The sequence below is a fragment of the Leucopleurus acutus genome (genome assembly GCF_964270905.1).
Source record: "Leucopleurus acutus genome assembly, chromosome: 10".
Taxonomy (NCBI): Eukaryota; Metazoa; Chordata; class Mammalia; order Artiodactyla; family Delphinidae; genus Leucopleurus; species Leucopleurus acutus.
The window spans coordinates 88,975,353-88,996,222 of NC_139153.1; the positions used below are offsets into that span (position 1 = coordinate 88,975,353).

General features: G+C 38.2%; 1 protein-coding gene across 2 annotated transcripts in view; it reads right to left on the reverse strand.

Moving 5' to 3' along the window:
- Positions 1–20,870, reverse strand: part of CDKAL1 (CDKAL1 threonylcarbamoyladenosine tRNA methylthiotransferase) — a gene marked incomplete at its 3' end in the record, with an annotated part of 657,220 nt that overhangs the window by 266,400 nt on the left and 369,950 nt on the right. For both annotated transcript variants that reach the window (XM_082848483.1, XM_082848484.1), the window contains exon 10: positions 3,204–3,370. In XM_082848483.1, coding sequence (XP_082704609.1) covers positions 3,204–3,370 — 167 coding nt within the window. The remainder of the gene's footprint in view (positions 1–3,203; positions 3,371–20,870) is intronic.

Genomic DNA, 20,870 nt, shown 5'->3' on the forward strand with positions numbered 1-20,870 from the left:
CCTTTAAATGATTTCCCCTTTAAACTGTGCAATTAAAAAGAAACTGGTAAAAGAGTTTAAGAGAAAAATCTCAAGAGTCAGGTGAATGTGAAGTGAACATAACCAAGAGGAAGGAAAACAGCCCCGTGAAGTGCTCGATAATTAAAGTCTGTAGCGTGAAGCATCTTCCAGAAACACAAGAAGGCTGGGTCCTACCAATACAATTCGCCAGAAACCCTCACCGTAAGTGTATTAAACCATCAGAGTAGTTTTTCAAGAGTGGCTTCCTTCTATCCTGGCAGTTAAAAAAAAACATCACCTGTCATTCACTGGTGTTATTTTTCCCCCCGTTTTCAGCTTTTCCCGCTTCTTTTTTTTTTCTTATTGATGAATTTTCTTCAGCACTTTAGGTAAGTCAAGTAATTTCTTCAGAGCAGTCTCAGCTTAGTGAGAGGAAAATGGGGAAATATGCTGCATTGTGCGTGCGGGGTTAGGCTCCATGGAGTTGGCTCTCTTCCCTAATGTCCTTTTTCACACTTGGAAGCCAGTGATGCCTGTGGAGCTCAGATACCTTTTCTGTTACAGAAGGATGTGTTTGTAGGACACTGCGAGCTTGCAGCTCTGCCACTCAGAGAAGGATGGGAACCACCACCAAGGTGAGCAGGTCTTGTCAAAGCGACAGAGGAAGACTTGAAAAGCTCTTGCTTCCAGATACTTGGGTTTTCTCGTTCTAGCACGTCTTTGTCTGTTTGTCTCCTTTGGTTCTGTTTCCTCTGGACTGCTCTCTCCTTTGCTGTGGAACCACAGGATGGAACTACTCCCTGCATATCAAGTGGAGGGGAATGGGTGGCTTTCTTTGGGACAAACTCTCACCCTTGAAGCTCATTTACTTTGTCATCTTGTGCTGCCTCTTCTGGCCAGACGACTTCAAAGTTCAAGATGGTAGAGTGGGCTCTACAATTTATTTTATGAAAAAGGCTCTTCCTTTATTCATCTTTTATTCATTCATTTATTGAGCCATTAGTGGGTGGGGTAGATCAACACATAGATGTGACAAGGTCCTCGCCTCATGAAAATGAGAATGTAGGAGGGAAGGCCAACATTATAGATATCTTAAAGCAAGAATTTTTTTTTTTTTTTTTTTTTTTGCGATACGCGGGCCTCTCACTGTTGTGGCCTCTCCCGCTGCGTAGCACAGGCTCCGGACGCGCAGGCTCAGCGGCCATGGCTCACGGGCCCAGCCACTCTGCAGCATGTCGGATCCTCCCGGACCGGGGCACGAACCCGTGTCCCCTGCATTGTCAGGCACACTCTCAACCACTGCACCACCAGGGAAGCCCAAAAAAGCAAGAATTTTTAAAAGGTAATTTTATGACAATTGTAACTTGCTATCACTCTAAGTACAATCTATGAACTAAACACCTGTGTTCTTCCAGGTAAAGCGTAAAGCTACATTTACCGTCCTCTGCTGATTTTTAGCAGCTCTTCTGGAGCATCTATTCGGAGATCAACAACTCTAGCACTATTTTAGATGCTGAGCATTAGGGTTTGCTATAAACGCGACACGGGTTTCTGCAATCTTGCAATTAATTAAAGGGTTGAGTTTATTCCAAGAGATATTAGGTTTCTCATCACAGAGCCAATACGTGATTTTTTTCCCCTTGTGTTTACTCCCCACCTGAACTGCTCTGACTGTAGCCCCACCTGAACTGCTCTGACTCTAGCTACTAACGTTCTCTTGAAATTTGATAAGATTTTTTAAATCCAAAGAAACTGGGGTGTTATCAGCTGTATGTTGGCAGGGCTTACTGCTCTTCCTACCCACCATATACCCAGCACATCTCCTGATCTTCATGATGGATACCTCACATTTACTGCAAACATAGCAAGACTGCTATAGCTCTTAGCAGACTTGATTTTTACAGAGAATCACTGGCTTTTTCAAGTGCCACGTCAAAGGGTTAAGTAAAAACTGACATGCCTGTGGCTTACTTTGAAATAGCAAATCATAATAGTCACACACTGTCCAAAGTACCAAAGTTAACATATAAATCACACACCTTTACTAAAAAGATCTGGTTGGGAAAATGTGAATAACAAAACTGAAATCGCGAAATTTCTTCATTAGATATTTATAATTAACGATCAGATTGCGATCCACTCTGTTTTCAGAATTTCTAAAATAGGTTGCTGATAGCAGGGTGGCTTTTCAACAACAACCTCAACAAGTATAGGCCTCAAATCAAATCAACAGAAATAATCTTTGAATATTCATTCACATCGAATTTCAGCCACTATACTTGCTAACGTTTAGAATTCTGAAATGTCATTTTTCTGTACAACTGATAAAAGCATAAGTGAGTTGTTTCTGTACTTTGCACATGACTCTCCAACAGCACTTATTAGATTTCTTATTCTTAACTATGGACCTAACAGCATAATCTTATTTCTCAAATAATCATCATGGATCCCAGCATGTACTTTTTCATTTACATGGTTGCTCCCTCGTCCATATTCTTTGCGCATATTTATTGTATCATTTGTCATCAAGTACCACAGTTACTTGTACACACGTCCATTTTCCTAGTTTAATGGTAAGTTACTTGAGGGTAGGCACTCTGTTCATCCATGGAAGGTATAAAAACAAAACCAGGGATCTTGCATTATCATAACTCCTTTTTTCACAGCGACCACAAGAGAATCAAGTGGAAGACTACAAAGCTCTACGTCTCCTGGATTTCATTTTTCCCCTAACTATTGCCAGACAAAAGAATCAAATTTAAAACATCCTTAAACTCCACTGCACAGTATCCTCATTGGTAGGGCTAACAGCAGTTCAGATAATGCAATGTTCACAATTGGTTGCAAAATCAATGCAACGTGGTAGCAGTCCTGAAATACACAGGGTTATAGACAGAGGAACTGAGGCAAACTTATGCATTGGAAAACTGAAGGGCTGTAAGGAAGAAACAAAGAACTGGGACAAGATGGCAAATACTGGAAAATCTAGGCAACATTAATTAATGGTGAGGAAGCAGAAACAAGATGTGAAGACTGACAAAGAAGGGACTTGAAATTCCCGATTCATTCTTGGTAACGTGGGACCACAAAAAAAAAATGTGGAAGTGATTTTAAATGAAACTCATGTGATGGTGCTGAGGCTGCCACGTTGTCTGGATTGGTTCGTCTCTGTGTCAGCATGGAAATGGGGTGCTTTTCCTTACCTCCAGATGCTCTAAAATATAGGGCGGATTTGTCATGCCAAGCCTCAGCATTGCTCCCTCCGGAATCACTTCAACCAGCTTCCACAGCAGTGCGGGAAGACTGGTGCCAATATCTCTGCCATAAGCCCCTGTGTCTTCACTGGTCAACCATATTTCACAAACACCCTCTGTGAATCAAAGGAGATAATTAACAAATCTGTTGCAGAGCCGTTTCCTTCATCATACAGCTGCTCACTCTTTTTAATGCAGTATTTCTCAACACTGATATGCAGGCAGCCTGGGTATTCAATTGCAGAGAAAAAGCAGCTTATCCCATGGTGGCACTGGGTCATTAAGTTCATTTTATGAACACCAGAGAGTTACAACAATGCTGTAAATTATCAGTGCGTCCTATGGAGTGATTAACATTCACAGCCAATCAGTTCAACCATGCTTCCTCCAAAGCACTTTGATCAAGACTAAAGCTTTAGTCCCATCACAGACAATACCTAGTTTATTGAATAGCAAAAGCCCCGGAACTGAAACAGTCACTCCACAAAATAGGTACTATCAGCAGTGAACTCACTAATCAGTCTGTCACCGACCCAAGGAAAATGTCAAGTGTTGTTAAAGTTTGACTCACAAATTATTAATTATGAGGTACCCATTTCTCCTGTAGTAACCATGCTAATTTGTTTTCTTAATTCAATTAAGAACAGAGTGCATTATATTGCTGCATTCAAAGAAGTTGGCTACTGTATCAACTAAGCATCTGTGTTGAAAAAGCTGTTTACTAAAAATAGAACAGGTTGCATCCTATTTTCCATCAATCAGACTTTATAAAAATGTATCTATGTTTCCATGTTGTTGTTGTTATAAAGAATCCTGACTTCCAATATTGCCGGCCTGCAATAACATTCTACCAGAAATTGAAAGGAAATACTTCTGGATCACCTAGTATTACTTAAAATAAATAAAGCAGAGTTAGCAAGAGCCACCCAAGTTTTCAGGGCACACAGATCTTTCTGAAGGCATAGTCAACTAAAGGATTAGCCTGTTTTAAAAGGCCAAATGATTCACAAGGCTAAAATAAACAGTGAAATGGGCCTGTGAAATTTGTTCATGCTAACATGATTTGTTGCTTCTGAAGAACCTCAACACACACACAAGGCACACAAAGACAGCCTGAACCAAAAGTAGAAGTTTCTAGGAAGAGTCTTAAAATTAAAATTTTAAATTGTCTTTAGTTGACAGAACAGAATAATTTCAAAAATACATCTAAATATTCCTAGCCAAGAGAGACAACAAATAGAACACACAGCTTCTATGTGAATGTGAACTTAAAACTTATAGAACAAAGAAGCAAAAAGGAAAGATCTTCACTCTCTTTAACATGTTCCACAGAGGTGGAACAATATGTCAATACATGAAGCTAACATCTCCAGTCACTATTCTTTCCTTTAGAAGAAGAGATATATTTACTTTATCAACAAACTAGCCAACCTCCATAAAAACATGTTCACTTTTCCCCACTTTACTATCTTTCTGAGACAAGCACGTCCTCACCCACACCCAGACAACATGGAAAATACAAGGATAGAAATAAAATTAGTTTCCCAAAATTAAAGAACAGGAGACATCAAAAAACAGCTCCATTTTAAAAGTTAGAGATGTTTTTAGTATTTGAAAATCAATAATGTTATGAATATATATGGGCTTTCTTAATTTAAATATGTAGTTTCAGAAATTAATAAACCTTTGCTTAGTTTTAATCATTTAATAAAAAGTTTTATCCTCAAAGTAAATAATCTGGCATGTCCACAGGCTACCTTTGTAGCTCTGTAGTTTTATAAATATTCTCTGTACATGGAGTAAATATTTTTCTATTGAAAAAAACTGGTTGCAATTAGTGGTATTATCTGTATTTTAATATTACATATGCCATCAGACACTGGACTCATACAACCTTTTTTAAAAAAATCTTATCACAAAATCCACTCCAGGAAAGAGATGGCTAAGTAACAACATAAATGGATTTTAAAACACTCTGAAAGAGGTTATAAAAACAGGACATTATCCATGATTTTCCAGTTACTGGCATCTGAGCAACACAATATGAATATTTTTAAATGAACAGAATAATTTTAATTTATAATTTTTCCATCCAAATGGTTCCATGTTACGCCTTATGTAGAGAGAGCGAGTTCCTGGAACAGTGCCTTGCTGTTGCTAGATGAATATAGAAGGGGAAAAATCGCTATGAATAGGAATGGGAATAACAGCCATGCAGAAAACAGCATCCAGCTCTTCAAGCTGCATAGGTGGGGACCAACAGCCCCCTGGTGGGCTGAAGCTTCAAATTAAATCACATGAAGAGGAAGCAGCTGTAACACTACATCAGCAACAACAGGAATAATGGTCTTGATGTCTCCAAGATCAAGGCTGCTAAAATGCTCTCTATAATAGCAACCTGGTTTAAAACACAATGAAATAAGAAAACATGTGCAAAATGTGAAATCCTTGGACTTGAGAAGAACTGTGCCTTGCCAGTTCAATCCAAAAATTTGTCAAAGATGATTTTGCTCTTAACGTGAGAAAGTTCAGGTTTGTAAGGTTATATTTCAAGCGTTCATTCTAATGAGAGCTGATCCCTCCCACAGTTAGGCCACAGAAAGCCGTTTCATAGTAAAGGTGAAGCTCAGTGTGGAATCCCGAAGTCCTGTGATTATTCATAGTGCAAGCAGTGCCTGTCAGGTCAGCTTGCATATGAATTCACCAGGGAAACCGAAGGCTGCCGTCTGTAATCACTAATGGATATTGGGACACACAGGCATGCTTTGAGCTGCACTCTTAATTGGCTATACTTATGGACAGAAGTGCTTGCCTAAACAGCTTCATTCCTTAAGGACTCCAGTTATGAGCTACATTCCTTTGCACATTCATTTCTTTATTCATCCATCAAACATTTATTAAGCCCTTACCTACTATGTGCCCTGCAGCTCTTCCAGCTCATGACAGATACAGATTCATCATTAAACTTCTGAGATCTAAGACTGGCTATTACTCAGGCGCCGGTGAGGGGACACTTGACAGACATCCTGGGAACTTCATATACATCCCTATCAGTGGTGACGTGGAGGCGGATGGGTACTGGAGAACACAGCCTTAGAAACCAAGATCAAGGGCGAACTGAACTGGCTTGACGTGGGTATGATGTCAACCCCAATGAGATAGACCCCCATCTACACTGTAACATGGATTTTGACTAATACATGTCAGAAAAACAAACACATGAAAATAAAAAAGAGAAGCAGGCAGGAAGAATTGAGATAAGAGAAGTGAATGCCCAGTAAAAACTCCCAGGCCTGTAATAAATACATGCAAAAAAAGGAGGTGGTGGGGAGAAATTCAGGAGGCAGGAATGAGGCTTTTTTTAAACATCCAAGGAGGAATCTTACTTTTTCCTAAAACTGTTCATCTACCTGACTTCTGTTCATGTTCCTTAAATTATTCAGTGTATCTGACTTTTCTAATGAACGTTAGATTCATAAGATCATCTGTCATCCTTTTGTTGTGTTAATTTTGGTTTAAAAAAAAGCAAACACTAGGAAGAAATGAAATACATCTTACAAAGGAAAACGCTTCAAAAAGTTAAGTTACTGGAATCCATTATCATTTTACCCAAGTAATTACAGATCAGCCTACAGTTCTAACACTACTTTTCCCTGAATAGAGAGCAGCTACAACAGCTGCATTCTGATCTCTGCTTCATAGTAATGTGAGATGACAGAGGATGGAAAACATAAAGAAGACATAAAAGGTTAATAATAAAAGAAAGATCATATTCTCAGTAAAATAGTCTCACAACAAAGAAAATCCTTTCTGAAAAACCAAACTTCGCCAAAACTCAAGTTCAAAAGATTATGACTCACTATAACTCTTCCTGTGTATGAGCTTCATTGTAACAAATTAAAATATGGGTGAAGATTGATTTTATCTGGTCAGAGAAGTGATATTTCTCTGGTAGCTTTGCTTTATCACTGGGGAAAATTTCCATCATAATAAATTGTTTCAATTATTCCATATGAGTAGAGTCTCTAAAAATAGAGATTATAATAATATAAAACTGTAAACAGTGATTAATTGGATCAATAGTTAAAAAACACTAGATGGTAAGAAAATCTACATCAATTAAACATAATTATTTAAAAAATCACCTCATGTGCAGAAAAGGGAATCCTCCTACCCTGTTGGTGGGAATGTAAACTGGTACAGCCACTATGGAAAACAGAATGAAGGTTTCTCAAAAAACTAAAAATAGAGTTGCCATATGTCCCAGCAATCCCACTCCTGGATGTATATCCAGAGAAAACTATAATTCGAAGATACATGCACCCCTATGTTCATAGCAGCACTATTTACAATAGCCAAGATGTGGAAGCAATCTAAATGTTTGACAGATAAATGGATAAGATGTGGTACATACACATACACGATGGAATATTACTCAGCCATGAAAAAAAGAGCTAAACAATGCCATTTGCAGCAGCATGGATGGACCCAGAGATTATCATACTAAGTGAAGTAAGTCAGACAGAGAAAGACAAATACCATATGATATCACTTATATGTGAAATCTAAAATATGACACAAATTAACTTATTTACAAAACAGAAAACAGACTCACAGACAGAGAGAACAAACTTATGGTTACCAAAGGGGAAAGGCAGTGGGGAGGGATAAAATAGGAGTTTGGGATTAGCAGAATCAAACTACTATATATAAAATAGATAAACAACCAGGTCTTACTGTATAGCACAGGGAACTATATTCAATATCCCATAATAAACCATAATGGAAAAGAATATGAAAAAAGAATACACTCTCACACATATATATGTATAACCGAATTACTTTGCTATATACCAGAAACTAACGTAACACTGTAAACCATCTATACTTCAATTAAAAAAAAAAAACCACCTCGAAGTCTGCTATATCTTTCTTCCTCAGAAGATGTGTTCTCTCTCTTCCTCTATCTTGTGCTCTCCACTACTAGCCTTGCCTTTCCCTCCTCCCACAATTCCATCCCCTAGTCTTTCACCACCATCCATCCCAGCCTTCATTATCCATTTTCTTCTATAGTCAATAAGGAATATGAATTATACATTATCTGTAATGTTTATTTAATATGCATTACATTCTCTGCTCTTAATTCCCCATTCTCTCTTTTAAGGGTCACAGTGTATATTAACTAGATTTTTATGGGCTCTTTCTTCTCAAAAAATAATCTTAGATAATTCACAAATGAATATGACCCTCTGTTTAAGCATTTGAAAGGTCATGGAAATTTCTTCAATGGCAATGTTTCTAAGTAATAATATACACAGGCAGCCTTCTACCTATTTAGCTTATTCACTTAATAGTGAATTAGACAATATAACTCCTTTGGTCCCTTCTGATCCTGTTATTAGATACTCAATGGTCTTATGTTTCCCATTTAGATAAAAAAGGACTTAAATAACAATTTTATTAAAGATAGCATCACAGCAGATCCAGTCAAGGCTATCTTTTATAGAATAATGATCTATCACTGATAAATACCCAATTAATAGGCCACCATAGAAGACAGTTATTAATTAGGTAATCTTCAATTATATCATGTTTATACTACTTTTTTAAACTTTTGAAAAAAGTTTATTAGTGACCTGAAGGGTTTTCTTTTCCTCTTAATATTTTTTATTTTTTTAATTAATTTATTTATTTTTGGCTGCACTGGGTCTTCGTTGCTGCACGCGGGCTTTCTCTAGTTGCGGTGAGCAGGGGCTACTCTTCGTTGCGCTGTGCAGGCTTCTCATTGTGGTGATTTCTCTTGTTGAGGAGCACAGGCTCTAGGTGCATGGGCTTCAGTAGCTGTGGCACGTGGGCTTCAGCAGTTGTGGCCCGTGGGCTCCAGAGCACAGGCTCAGTAGTTGTGCGCACGGGCTTAGTTGCTCCACAGTATGTGGGATCTTTCCGGACCAGGGCTTGAACCTGTGTCCCCTGCATTAGTAGGCGGATTCGTAACCACTGTGCCCCCAGGGAAGCCCCCCCCTTTTTATTTGAACAGTGCTAAATTTCAAGAAAAGTTTCAAGAGTAGTACAACGAATCCCTGTACCTCTTTCACCTAAACCCAGGAGTAATATTTTGTCACATTTGTGAGCACTCTCTCCACATCCACAAATACAAGTTTGTTTGCTTTTTTTCCTGAACCATCTGAGAATTAGTTGCAGACATTAGGGCACTTTACCTCTAAATATGTTAGCATATAGCTTCTAAGATCAAAAACATTCTCCCTTACATTCTCACAACACAACCACTACTGCAGGCAAACCTAACACTGGACGACACCATAGTCAGAACTCTATGCTTTGTCATTTGCTGTTCCCTCTGCCTAAAATGCCTTTCACTCTTCTGGCATAATGAATACCTCTTCCAGGAAACTTTCCTGACCAACCAGACTAATTCAGATGCTCCTCTCCTGTGCTTCCAAGTATCTTGTACAAAATTCTGTAATACGATGTGTTATAATTATTGGTTTAATTGTGTCGCCTGATAGGATGCAAGCATCTTCTGGGCAGAGATGCAAAAATCTTCCTAATACACATATGCCTAGGACCTATTATAGTGCTTAGCACATAGGAAGCACTCAATAAACTTTGGTTCCATGAATCAATTTAATAAGATTGCGTTTAGTAAAAATGACTAATTAAGTTTAATTTAGCTAACATTTGACAAGCACCTCTTCCTTGGCCCCACAAAGGTATATATAAACATACATGTATGCACACGCATACACACACACACATGGAGTATACACAGCAGTGTACAACGTTCTGCATTAGGCAATAAGGAAATATCAAAATGAATTTTCTTTGGAAAATATGAAAATGTAGCTTGAATGTTGCAATGTTTGTTGCATAGTATCTTAACTTCTAAGCAATCTTACTCAAAGTTCCTTATTACCCTATAGTGATCACTGGATAGCATGGCAAGTGAATAAAAACTATCTTTTACTTAGAAGTAAGACTTTCCGCTTACACGTAGGTTCAGATGGACCAATTACCCATAAATCAATTAAATTTAAAATGATTTTTTTTAGTGCTTGAATAATAAGAGTTAACAAAGAGACAGTATTTCCAGAGCATCCTGACATCTGTGATTACAGTCATACTCAGAAAAACTGTTGTTGGCATAAATTGATAATGTTGCTGCTAAATAAAAACAACCTGTTTATTTCTTTTTGAAGGTCATAATCACATAAAAATTGTTTATTTCCATACTTCCATAAGAATTTGGAAACAATGGAAAGCTAAAAGCAAATTAAACACCATAAAATGATGACACACTTTCTGAAAACAAGGTATCTGACTCCCCAGGCTCCAAAATCTGCAATACGCCTCAATGCAACAGATTAAGTTTATCCTCTTAATACCAGTGTGTTCTACTCCATATACGGGTTTTTTAAACACTCCTAGAGAGAATACAGACGGCTGCGTCTGTGAAAGGACTCTCTGGTATTTCAGTAGGATGTGGGGAGAGATGTTACCTTATTATTAAAAGAAAGCACAAGAGGCTCAACTCCCAGCAGTCCAAATAGTACACATATATAAAAGGAAGTAGGAAGAGGAAAGGATACATACCTGTAATGCAGTACCTGTTCTCAGAAAAGACTAATATGAGCTGATCATGTTGATGGACAGAAATTTATCTAGATTCCATGACAAACTTAAAAGAGCTACAGAATAGTTTAAAGGGTAAAGAAAATTTAAAAAGCCAAAAGATTTTGTGTTATTTTGGCCACTGAACTCAACTACAGAATGAAGAACAAATAGAACTTAAATATTTACAAGAACAGAATATTTTTATGATTAACGTTTTCCGGTCCTAAAGGTCTTCCTCAAAAGTGAATTCCAGGCATACACAGTGTCTCTGCACACGGCCTGCACCATGTTAGTTGAGTGATCTGTGAGGAGCTTCAGCACACATACCAAGCTCAGGTGTCGGCTCAGCCGTTTCACAAGCATCTCTGCTCTGAAGGGCCAGGGGCAAGGCCTCTGCACAGGGCCCGCTATGAGAAAATGAAACAAACTAAGCACAAAGGAAAAACAGGTGGATAGGCTCGGTGTGAAGTGACATTGCCAGATTTATGTCCTTTCCAGATGAAATGTGGATCCTCTAGCAACAGGAGTAATGGAAGATTTCCCTAAATCTGCCCTTAAGATTCCCCTTGATTGATCTGTGAGTATGGAACATTTCAAAACTGAAGAGTGTGAAGAGAGAGGACCTTCAAGATGGTAGAGACGTTAAGACGTGGAGATCAGCTTCCTCCCCACAAATACATCAAAAATACATCTACATTGGAATAACTACAGAAGACCTACTGAACGCTGGCAGAAGACGTCAGACTTGCCAAAAGTTGTGTGGCGGACATAGTCTTGGTCAGGCCTGAGCCTCTGAGGTGAGAGAGCCGAGTTCAGGACATTGCAGAGACCCCCCGGCCACATGTAATATCAATCAGCAAGAGCTCTCCCAGAGATCTCCAACTCAATGCTAAGATCCAGCTAAACTCAACAACCAGCAGGCTACAGTGCTGGACACCACGTGCCAAACAAAGAGCAAGACAGGAACACAACCCCACCCATTAGCAGATAGGCTGCCTAAAATCATAATAAGGCCACAGACACCCCAAAACACACCACCAGACGTGGACCTGCCCACCAGAACAGGCTGCCCACCAGCCTCATCCACCAGAACACAGGCACTAGTCCCCTCCACCAGGAAGCCTACACAACCCACTGAACCAACCTTAGACACTGGGGACAGACACCAAAAACAACGGGAACTACGAACTTGCAGCCTGTGAAAAGGAGACCCCAAACACAGTAAGTTAAGCAAAATGAGAAGACAGAGGAACACACAACAGATGAAGGAGCAACGGAAAAACCCAACAGACCAAACAAATGAAGAGGAAATAGGCAGTCTACCTGAAAAAGAATTCAGAGTAATGATAGTAAAGATGATCCAAAATCTTGGAAACAGAATGGAGAAAATACAAGAAACGTTTAACAAGGACCTAGAAGAACTACAGAGCAAACAAACAATGATGAACAACACAATAAATGAAATTAAAAATTATATAGAAGGAAGCAGTAGCAGAGTAACTGAGGCAGAAGAATGGATAAGTGACCTGGAAGATAAAATAATGGAAATAACTACTGCAGAGCAGAATACAAAAAAAAGAATTGAAGACAGTCTCAGAGACCTCTGGGACAACATTAAATGCACAAACATTCTAATTATAGGGATCCCAGAAGAAGAGAAAAAGAAAGGGACTGAGAAAATATATGAAGAGATTATAGTTGAAAACTTCCCTAATATGGGAAAGGAAACAATCAATCAAGTCCAGGAAGCGCAGAGAGTCCCATACGGGATAAATCCAAGGAGAAACACGCCAAGACACATATTAATCAAACTATCAAAAATTAAATACAAAGAAAAAATATTAAAAGCAGCAAGGGAAAAGCAACAAATAACACACAAGGGAATCCCCATAATGTTAACAGCTGATCTTTCAGCAGAAACTCTGCAAGCCAGAAGGGACTGGCAGGACATATTTAAAGTGATGAAAGGGAAAAACCTACAACCAGTATTACTCTACCCAGCAAGGATCTCATTCAGATTCGAGGGAGAAATTAAAACCTTTACAGACAGCAAAAGCTAAGAAAATTCAGCACCACCAAACCAGCTTTACAACAAATGCTTAAGGAACTTCTCTAGGCAGGAAACACAAGAGAAGGAAAACACCTACAATAACAAACCCCAAACAATTAAGAAAATGGTAATAGGAACATACATATTGATAATTACCTTAAATGTAAATGGATTAAATGCTCCAACCAAAAGAGAGAGACTGGCTGAATGGATAAAAAAACAAGACCTGTATATACGCTGTCTACAAGAGACCCACTTCAAACCAAGGGACACACACAGATCAAAAGTGAGGGGATGGAAAAAGATATTCCATGCAAATGGAAACCAAAATAAAGCTGGAGTAGCAATTCTCATATCAGACAAAACAGACTTTAAAATAAACACTATTACACGAGACAAAGGAGGACACTATATAATGATCAAGGTATCAAACCAAGAATAAGATGTAACAATTGTAAATATTTATGCACCCAACATAGGAGAACCTTAATACATAAGGCAAATGCTAACAACCATAAAAGGTGAAATCTACAGTAACACAATCATAGTAAGGGACTTTAACACCCCATTTTCAACAATGGACAGATCAACCAAAATCAAAATAAATAAGGAAACACAGGCTTTAAATGACACATTAAACAAAATGTAATTAATTGATATTTATAGGACATTCCATCCAAAAACAAGAGAATAAACTTTCTTCTCAAGTGCTCATAGAACAGTCTCCAGGATATATCATATCTTGGGTCACAAATCAAGCCTCGGTAAATTTAAGAAAATTGAAATCATATCAAGTATCTTTTCCAACCACAATACTATATGAGACTAGATATCAATTACAGAAAAAAAACTGTAAAAAACAAAACATATGGAGGCTAAACTATACGCTACTAAATAACCAAGTGGTCACGGAAAAAATTGAAGAGGAAATCAAAAAATACCTAGAAACAAATGACAATGAAAACATGACAGCCCGAAACCTACGGGATGCAGCAAAAGCAGTTCTAAGAGGGAAGTTCATAGCAATACAATCCTACCTCAAGAACAAGAAACATCTCAAATAAACAACCTAACCTAAAGCAATTAGAGAAAGAAGAACCAAAAACCCCAAAGTTAGCAGAAGGAAAGAAATCATAAAGATCAGGTCTGAAATAAATGAAGAAGAAATGAAGGAAACAATAACAAAGATCAATAAAACTAAAAGCTGATGCTTAGAGAAGATAAAATTGATAAAGCATTAGCCAGACTCATCAAGAAAAAAAGGGAGAAGACTCAAATCAATAGAATTAGAAATGAAAACGGAGAAGTAACAACTGACACTGCATAAATACAAAGGATCATGAGAGATTACTACAAGCAACTATATGCCAATAAAATGGACAAAATGGAAGAAATGGACAAATTCTTAGAAAAGCACAACCTTCCAAGACTGAACCAGGAAGAAACAGAAATATAAACAGACCAGTCACAAGCACTGAAATTGAAACTGTGATTAAAAATCTTCCAACAAACAAAAGCCGAGGACCAGAGGGCTTCACAGGCAACTTCACAGGCAAATTCTATCAAATATTTAGAGAAGAGCTAACACCTATCCTTCTCAAACTCTTCCAAAATATAGCAGAGGGAGGAACATTTCCAAACTCATTCTATGAGGCCACAATCACCCTGATACCAGAACCAGAAAGAGATGTCACAAACAAAGAAAACTACAGGCCAATATCACTGATGAACATAGATCTAAAACTCCTCTACAAAATACTAGCAAACCAAATCCAACAACATATTAAAAGGATCATACAACATGATCAAATGGGGTTTATCCCAGGAATGCCAGGATTCTTCAATATACGCAAATCAATCAATGTGATACACCATATTAACAAGTTGAAGGAGGAAAACCATATGGTAATCTCAAGAGATGCAGAAAAAGCTTTAGACAAAATTCAACACCCATTTATGATAAAAACTCTCTAGAAAATAGGCATAGTGGGAACTTACCTCAACATAATAAAGGCCATATATGACAAACCCACAGCCAACATCATTCTCAATGGTGAAAAACTGAAACCATTCCCACTAAGATCAGGAACAAGACCAGGCTGCCCACTCTCACCGCTATTATTCAACATAGTTTTGGAAGTTTCACCACAGCAATCAGAGAAGAAAAAGAACTAAAAGGAATCCAAATTAGAAAAGAAGAAGTAAAACTGTCACTGTTTGCAGATGACATGATACTATACATAGAGAATCCTAAAGATGCTACCAGAAAACTACTAGAGCTAGTCAAGAATCTGGTAAAGCAGCAGGATACAAAGTTAATGCACAGAAATCTCTTGCATTCCTATACACTAATGATGAAAAATCTGAAAGAGAAATTAAGGAAACACTCCCATTTACCAATGCAACAAAAAGAATTAAAATACCTAGGAAAAACCCTACCTAAGATGAAAAAAGCCCTGTATGCAGAAAACTGTAAGACACTGATGAAAGAAATTAAAGATGTTATAAAAAGGTGGAGAGATACACCACGTTCCTGGATTGGAAAAATCAACATTGTGAAAATGACTGTACTACCCAAAGCAATCTAAAGATTCAGTGCAATCCCCATCAAACTACCACTGGCATTTTTTACAGAACTAGATCAAAAAATTTCACAATGTGTATGGATACAAAAGACCCTGAATAGCCAAAGCAATCTTGAGCAAGAAAAATAGAACTGGAGGAATCAGGCTTCCTGACTTCAGACTATATTACAAAATTACAGTAATTAAGACAGTATGGTACTGGCACAAAAACAGAAATATAGATCAGTGGAACAGGATAGAAAGCCCAGAGATAAACCCACATACATAGGGTCACCATATCTTTGATAAAGGAGACAAGAATATACAATGGAGAAAAGACAGCCTCTTCAAAAAGTGGTTATGGGGAAACTGGAGAGCTATATGTAAAAGAAGAAAATTAGAACACTCCCTAACACCATACACAAAAATAAACTCAAAATGGATTAAAGACCTAAATGTAAGGCCAGACACTATAAAACTCCTAGAGGAAAACACAGGCAGAACACTCTATGATATAAATCACAGCAAGATCCTTTTTGACCCACCTCCTGGAGAAAGGGAAATCAAAACAAAAATAAACAACTGGGACCTAATGAAATTTAAAAGCTTTGCACAGCAAAGGAAACCATACACAAGATGAAAAGACAACCCTCAGAATGGGAGAAAATATTTGCAAATGAAGCAACTGACAAAGGATTAATCTCCAAAATATGCAAGCAGCTCATGCAGCTCAATATCAAAAGACAAACAACCCAATCCAAAAATGGGCAGAAGACCTAAACAGACATTTCTCCAAAGAAGATATACAGACTGCCAACAAATACGTGAAAGAATGCTCAACATCATTAATCATTAGAGAAATGCAAATCAAAAGTACAATGAGGTATCACCTCACACCAGTCAGAATGGCCATCATCAAAAAATCTACAAACAATAAATGCTGGAGAGGGTGTGGAGAAAAGGGAACCCTCTTGCACTGTTGGTGGGAATGTAAATTGATACAGCCACTATGGAGAACAGTATGGAGGCTTCTTAAAAACTAAAAATAGGACTACCATAGGACTGAACAATCCCACTACTGGGCATATACCCTGAGAAAACCATAATTCAAAAAGAGTCATGTACCACAATGTTCATTGCAGCTCTATTTACAATAGCCAGGACATGGAAGCAACCTTAGTGTCCATCTACAGATGAATGGATAAAGAAGTTGTGGCACATATATACAATGGAATATAACTCAGCCATAAAAGGAAATGAAATTGACTCATTTGTAGTGAGGTGGATGGACCTAGAGTCTGTCACACAGAGTGAAGTCGGAATGAGAAAAACAAATATTGTATGCTAGCCCATATATATGGAATCTAAGGGAAAAAAACGGTTCTGAAGAACCTAGGGGCAGGACAGGAATAAAGATGCAGACGTAGAGAATGGACTTGAGGGCACGGGGAGGGGGAAGGGGAAGCTGGGATGAGTGAGAGTGGCACTGACACATATACACTACCAAATGTAAAATACATAGCTAGTGGGAAGCAGCCACATAGCACAGGGAGATCAGCTCAGTGCTTTGTGACCACCTAGAGAGGTGGGATAGGGAAGGTGGGAGGGAAACACAAGAGGGAGGAGATATGGGGATATAAGTATACGTATAGCTGATTCACTTTGTTATACAGCAGCAACTAACACAACACTGTAAAGTAATTATACTCCAGTAAAGATGTGAAAAAATATATAAATTAAAAAAAGAAATGTGAACTCCACACAATCTACAGTCAAATAGGATGCGAAATTCTGTAGTTATAATTAGGGAACTTTCACTTTGAATATAAAAATTATCAATTAATATTTTAAGTATTTAAACAGCAAATAGAGTTTTCTATTTTCTACTACATTCTTATGTTCAGTTTGAAGGTGCATTGAGTAGGTGTCCTAATACAAATATAACATCACTCATTCTTTCATTCATCCTTCTTCTAGCAAGTATTTGTTAAGTATTATTATGTGCCAGACACTGTTCCAGATCTAGAGACAAGGTTTCTGCCCTCCTGAAATGTATTCAAGTGAGAGACCATAAACTGAGTGATAAAGAATATATTGTCAAGTAAAAGTAAGCGCTAATAAAATGTTTGAAAGTAGGATCAAAGGAAGGAGTGATAAAGTGGTTGGGAAAGGACATTGCTACTGCTGACAGGGAATAGTTAAGGACAACTCAGGAGACGAGACACGAGATCTGAGTGAACCAAGTAGTAAGCCACGCAGATCAGCGATCTGAAGGAAGAGCACTTGCAGCACAGGGACTATTATAAGTGCAAAGACCCAGAATGAGCATGTTTATAGTTCCCAAGGGACCACAAAGTGGTCCGTGTGGTTGGGGCAAAGTGGGTGAGGGATGTGTGGTGAAAAAGAATTGTAAAATGGGAGCCACTGGTGACAGAAGTTGTTGCAAGGGGCTCAAGCTCACAGGGTAGAGCTAAGAGAGCAAAAATTCCACGTCAACAACCTATTAACTATTGTATGTGATGAATATGCAAAATGCCTATTATAACTGCTAGTGAAAGCGCTCAATAACGCCATGTTTTAAGAAACTCTCAAGCTGATGCTCATGAATATTCAAAGCCGTTTCAAAATTCTCAAATCACTAGATTTGGTATATAAGAAGGGACAGGAAAAGAAATAACAGAAAATGCCACTGTCTAGTCTTACTTAAAAAAACTGCTTTCTTTCACTGTTTTTTGGAAGGGGAATTTATTATAAATGACCAAAGTGCATGAAACACGACTCACATATTAAAATAGAAACAAGTAAAAGGAACCCGAGACCAGTATAACATTTATGCTTTCCAGTTGGGAGCACCTGGAGGGAAAGGAAGTGGTGTCATTCTTTTATCTCTTCTCCTTTTTCTTTTTACTTCTTCTCACCCCACAGAGCCTAAGCACTACTTCTGGGCCATGCCCATCACTTAGCATCATTGAAGCTGACGTCCAACAAACCAGCATTTGCCACAAACTCAAAGAGTCTTCAAAGACGTTGAACCACTACAACAACTTCAGAAAGAAAGACAAAAATAAGTAAAATAGAACCCTCTCTTATGAGGCAGGAAAAGGAAAGGAAAAATAGGCTCGTCCTTAAGAATCTCGTACACACTCACCAAGTAACTATCATGATAAAAGGAATAATTCAGATCAGTTTTACTCTTTTTAACTATAATTGGCAACTGGCCAAAAAGTAGGCTGGTTAAAATAGTCTTGGAAGGATAACTCGTGCCCTTTCTGGGTACAATGTCACAGAGATCAGAAGACATTTATGCTCTGGTGAGTAAAAAGTAAAAAAGGGGGAAAGAGGTGAGTGCTGTTCCTACATAGTGAAAGGGTACAGTACAATTTTAGGACAAAAACATATTTAAAAGTTTGGAAGTTTTATGGAGAAGTTGGTGGTTGTGCCTTGAGAAGAAGAAGAAGATGAATCAGAATAGGAAGGTCTGATACACTCCCCAGACATCAAGGATTTAATAATCAACTACCTCTTCAACTTAAAATTTCTAAGAACAAAGCATAACAAACATTTGCACATGGTATTAATAGAAGGTGATTTTTTTTTTTTTTTTGCGGTACACAGGCCTCTCACTGTTGTGGCCTCTCCCGTTGCAGAGCACAGGCTCCGGACGCGCAGGCTCAGCGGCCATGGCTCACGGGCCCAGCCGCTCGGCGGCGTGTGGGATCTTCCCGGACCAGGGCACGAACCCGTGTCCCCTGCATCGGCAGGCGGACTCTCAACCACTGCCCCACCAGGGAAGTCCCAGAAGGTGATTTTAATATATATTACAATAGAATAACATATAACCAAAACATAGCTCTGTAACTTGACCAAGCTATGCTAATCAAGATTATATCCACCAATATGTCTGTTTCTGTAGAGGAATGTATAATATCCAGGATTAACTGTGGACTCTGGCCATATTAATGACAACATATTATTTTAATTAAAAAGAAATATTGTGGGCTTCCCTGAGAGCTCCAAAGATCAGCAGAGGGCTGCCCTCAAGTTTCTGGCTGAGAATGCAAGAGAGGAAACTAAATCCCAAGGCTGGGTAAATAATCACAGAAAAGCAGTAGGACAAACAATTCCTTGAAGTCACACAGGACCAGGAACAGTTTGTGGTCCTACAAACCAAAAGAAAGACTTCAGAATACACAAATTATTGGATGGAGTCCTCAAGAAGGGTAACCACCTTAGTGGTAGAGAAAAATTTGTGTTAAACTAAAAGCTGCTCTGGACCTATACTAACAGACATTAAAAAGAAAGCCTCAAAAAAAAAAAAAAATAAAAGCACTTTCAAATATTTTAACTCTAAAACAGAACAAAGTCCAAAACACTATAAACGAACACAACAAAATCCAAAATGAAATTCAAAATGCCTGGCAGCCAAACAAAAATTACCAGACATGCAGACAACAAAGAAAATACTGACTATGGTTATGATGAGGAGAAAAATCAACCAAATGAAACAGAGTGACAAATGACAGAGATGATAAAATTAGCAGACAAGGACTTTAAAACAGCTATTGTAAATGTGTTTCACATGTTCAAAAAACATGAACATGATGAGAAAATAAACAGAAAATTCTAGAAAAAGACACAACTGGAACTTCTAGAGATGAAGCTCAAGATCTAGTAACAGAAACTATCCAAAATGAAGCAAAGAAGCAAAGAACACTGAGAATGAGCATGAAATGAACAATACCAAGCTGAATAACACATACATAATTAGATTCCCTAAAATAATGGTTGATTTTTCTCCAAATCTGATGAAAACTCTAAACTAAAAATTTAAAAAACTCAATCAACCTCAGTAGAATAAAGAACCACACCAAAGCACATTATAAAAAAATTCTTTTTAAAAAATAAAGAGGGGGCTTCCCTGGTGGCGCAGTGATTGAGAGTCCGCCTGCCGATGCAGAGGACACGGGTTCGTGCCCCAGTCCGGGAAGATCCCACATGCCGCGGAGCAGCTGGGTCTGTGAGCCATGGCCGCTGAGCCTGCGCGTCCGGAGCCGCAACGGGAGAGGCCACAGCAGTGAGAGGACCGCGTACCGCAAAAAATAAAAAAAAAAGAGGGAATTTTAAAAGCAGTTGAGAATGGAGATGACATTGTACACAGGCAGAGATATAAAAATGGTAGAAAACTTCTTGTCAGAAACTATGCAAGCCAGAAGGTAATGAAGAGACATCCTCAAAACACTGAAAAACCGAACTAGAATTTGGATTCAATGAAAATAGAAAAATATCTGTCCAATAAGGGCAAAATAAAGACTTCAGACAAAGTTGAGAGAATTCATTACCAGCATACCACTACTCTAAAGAATAGTATTT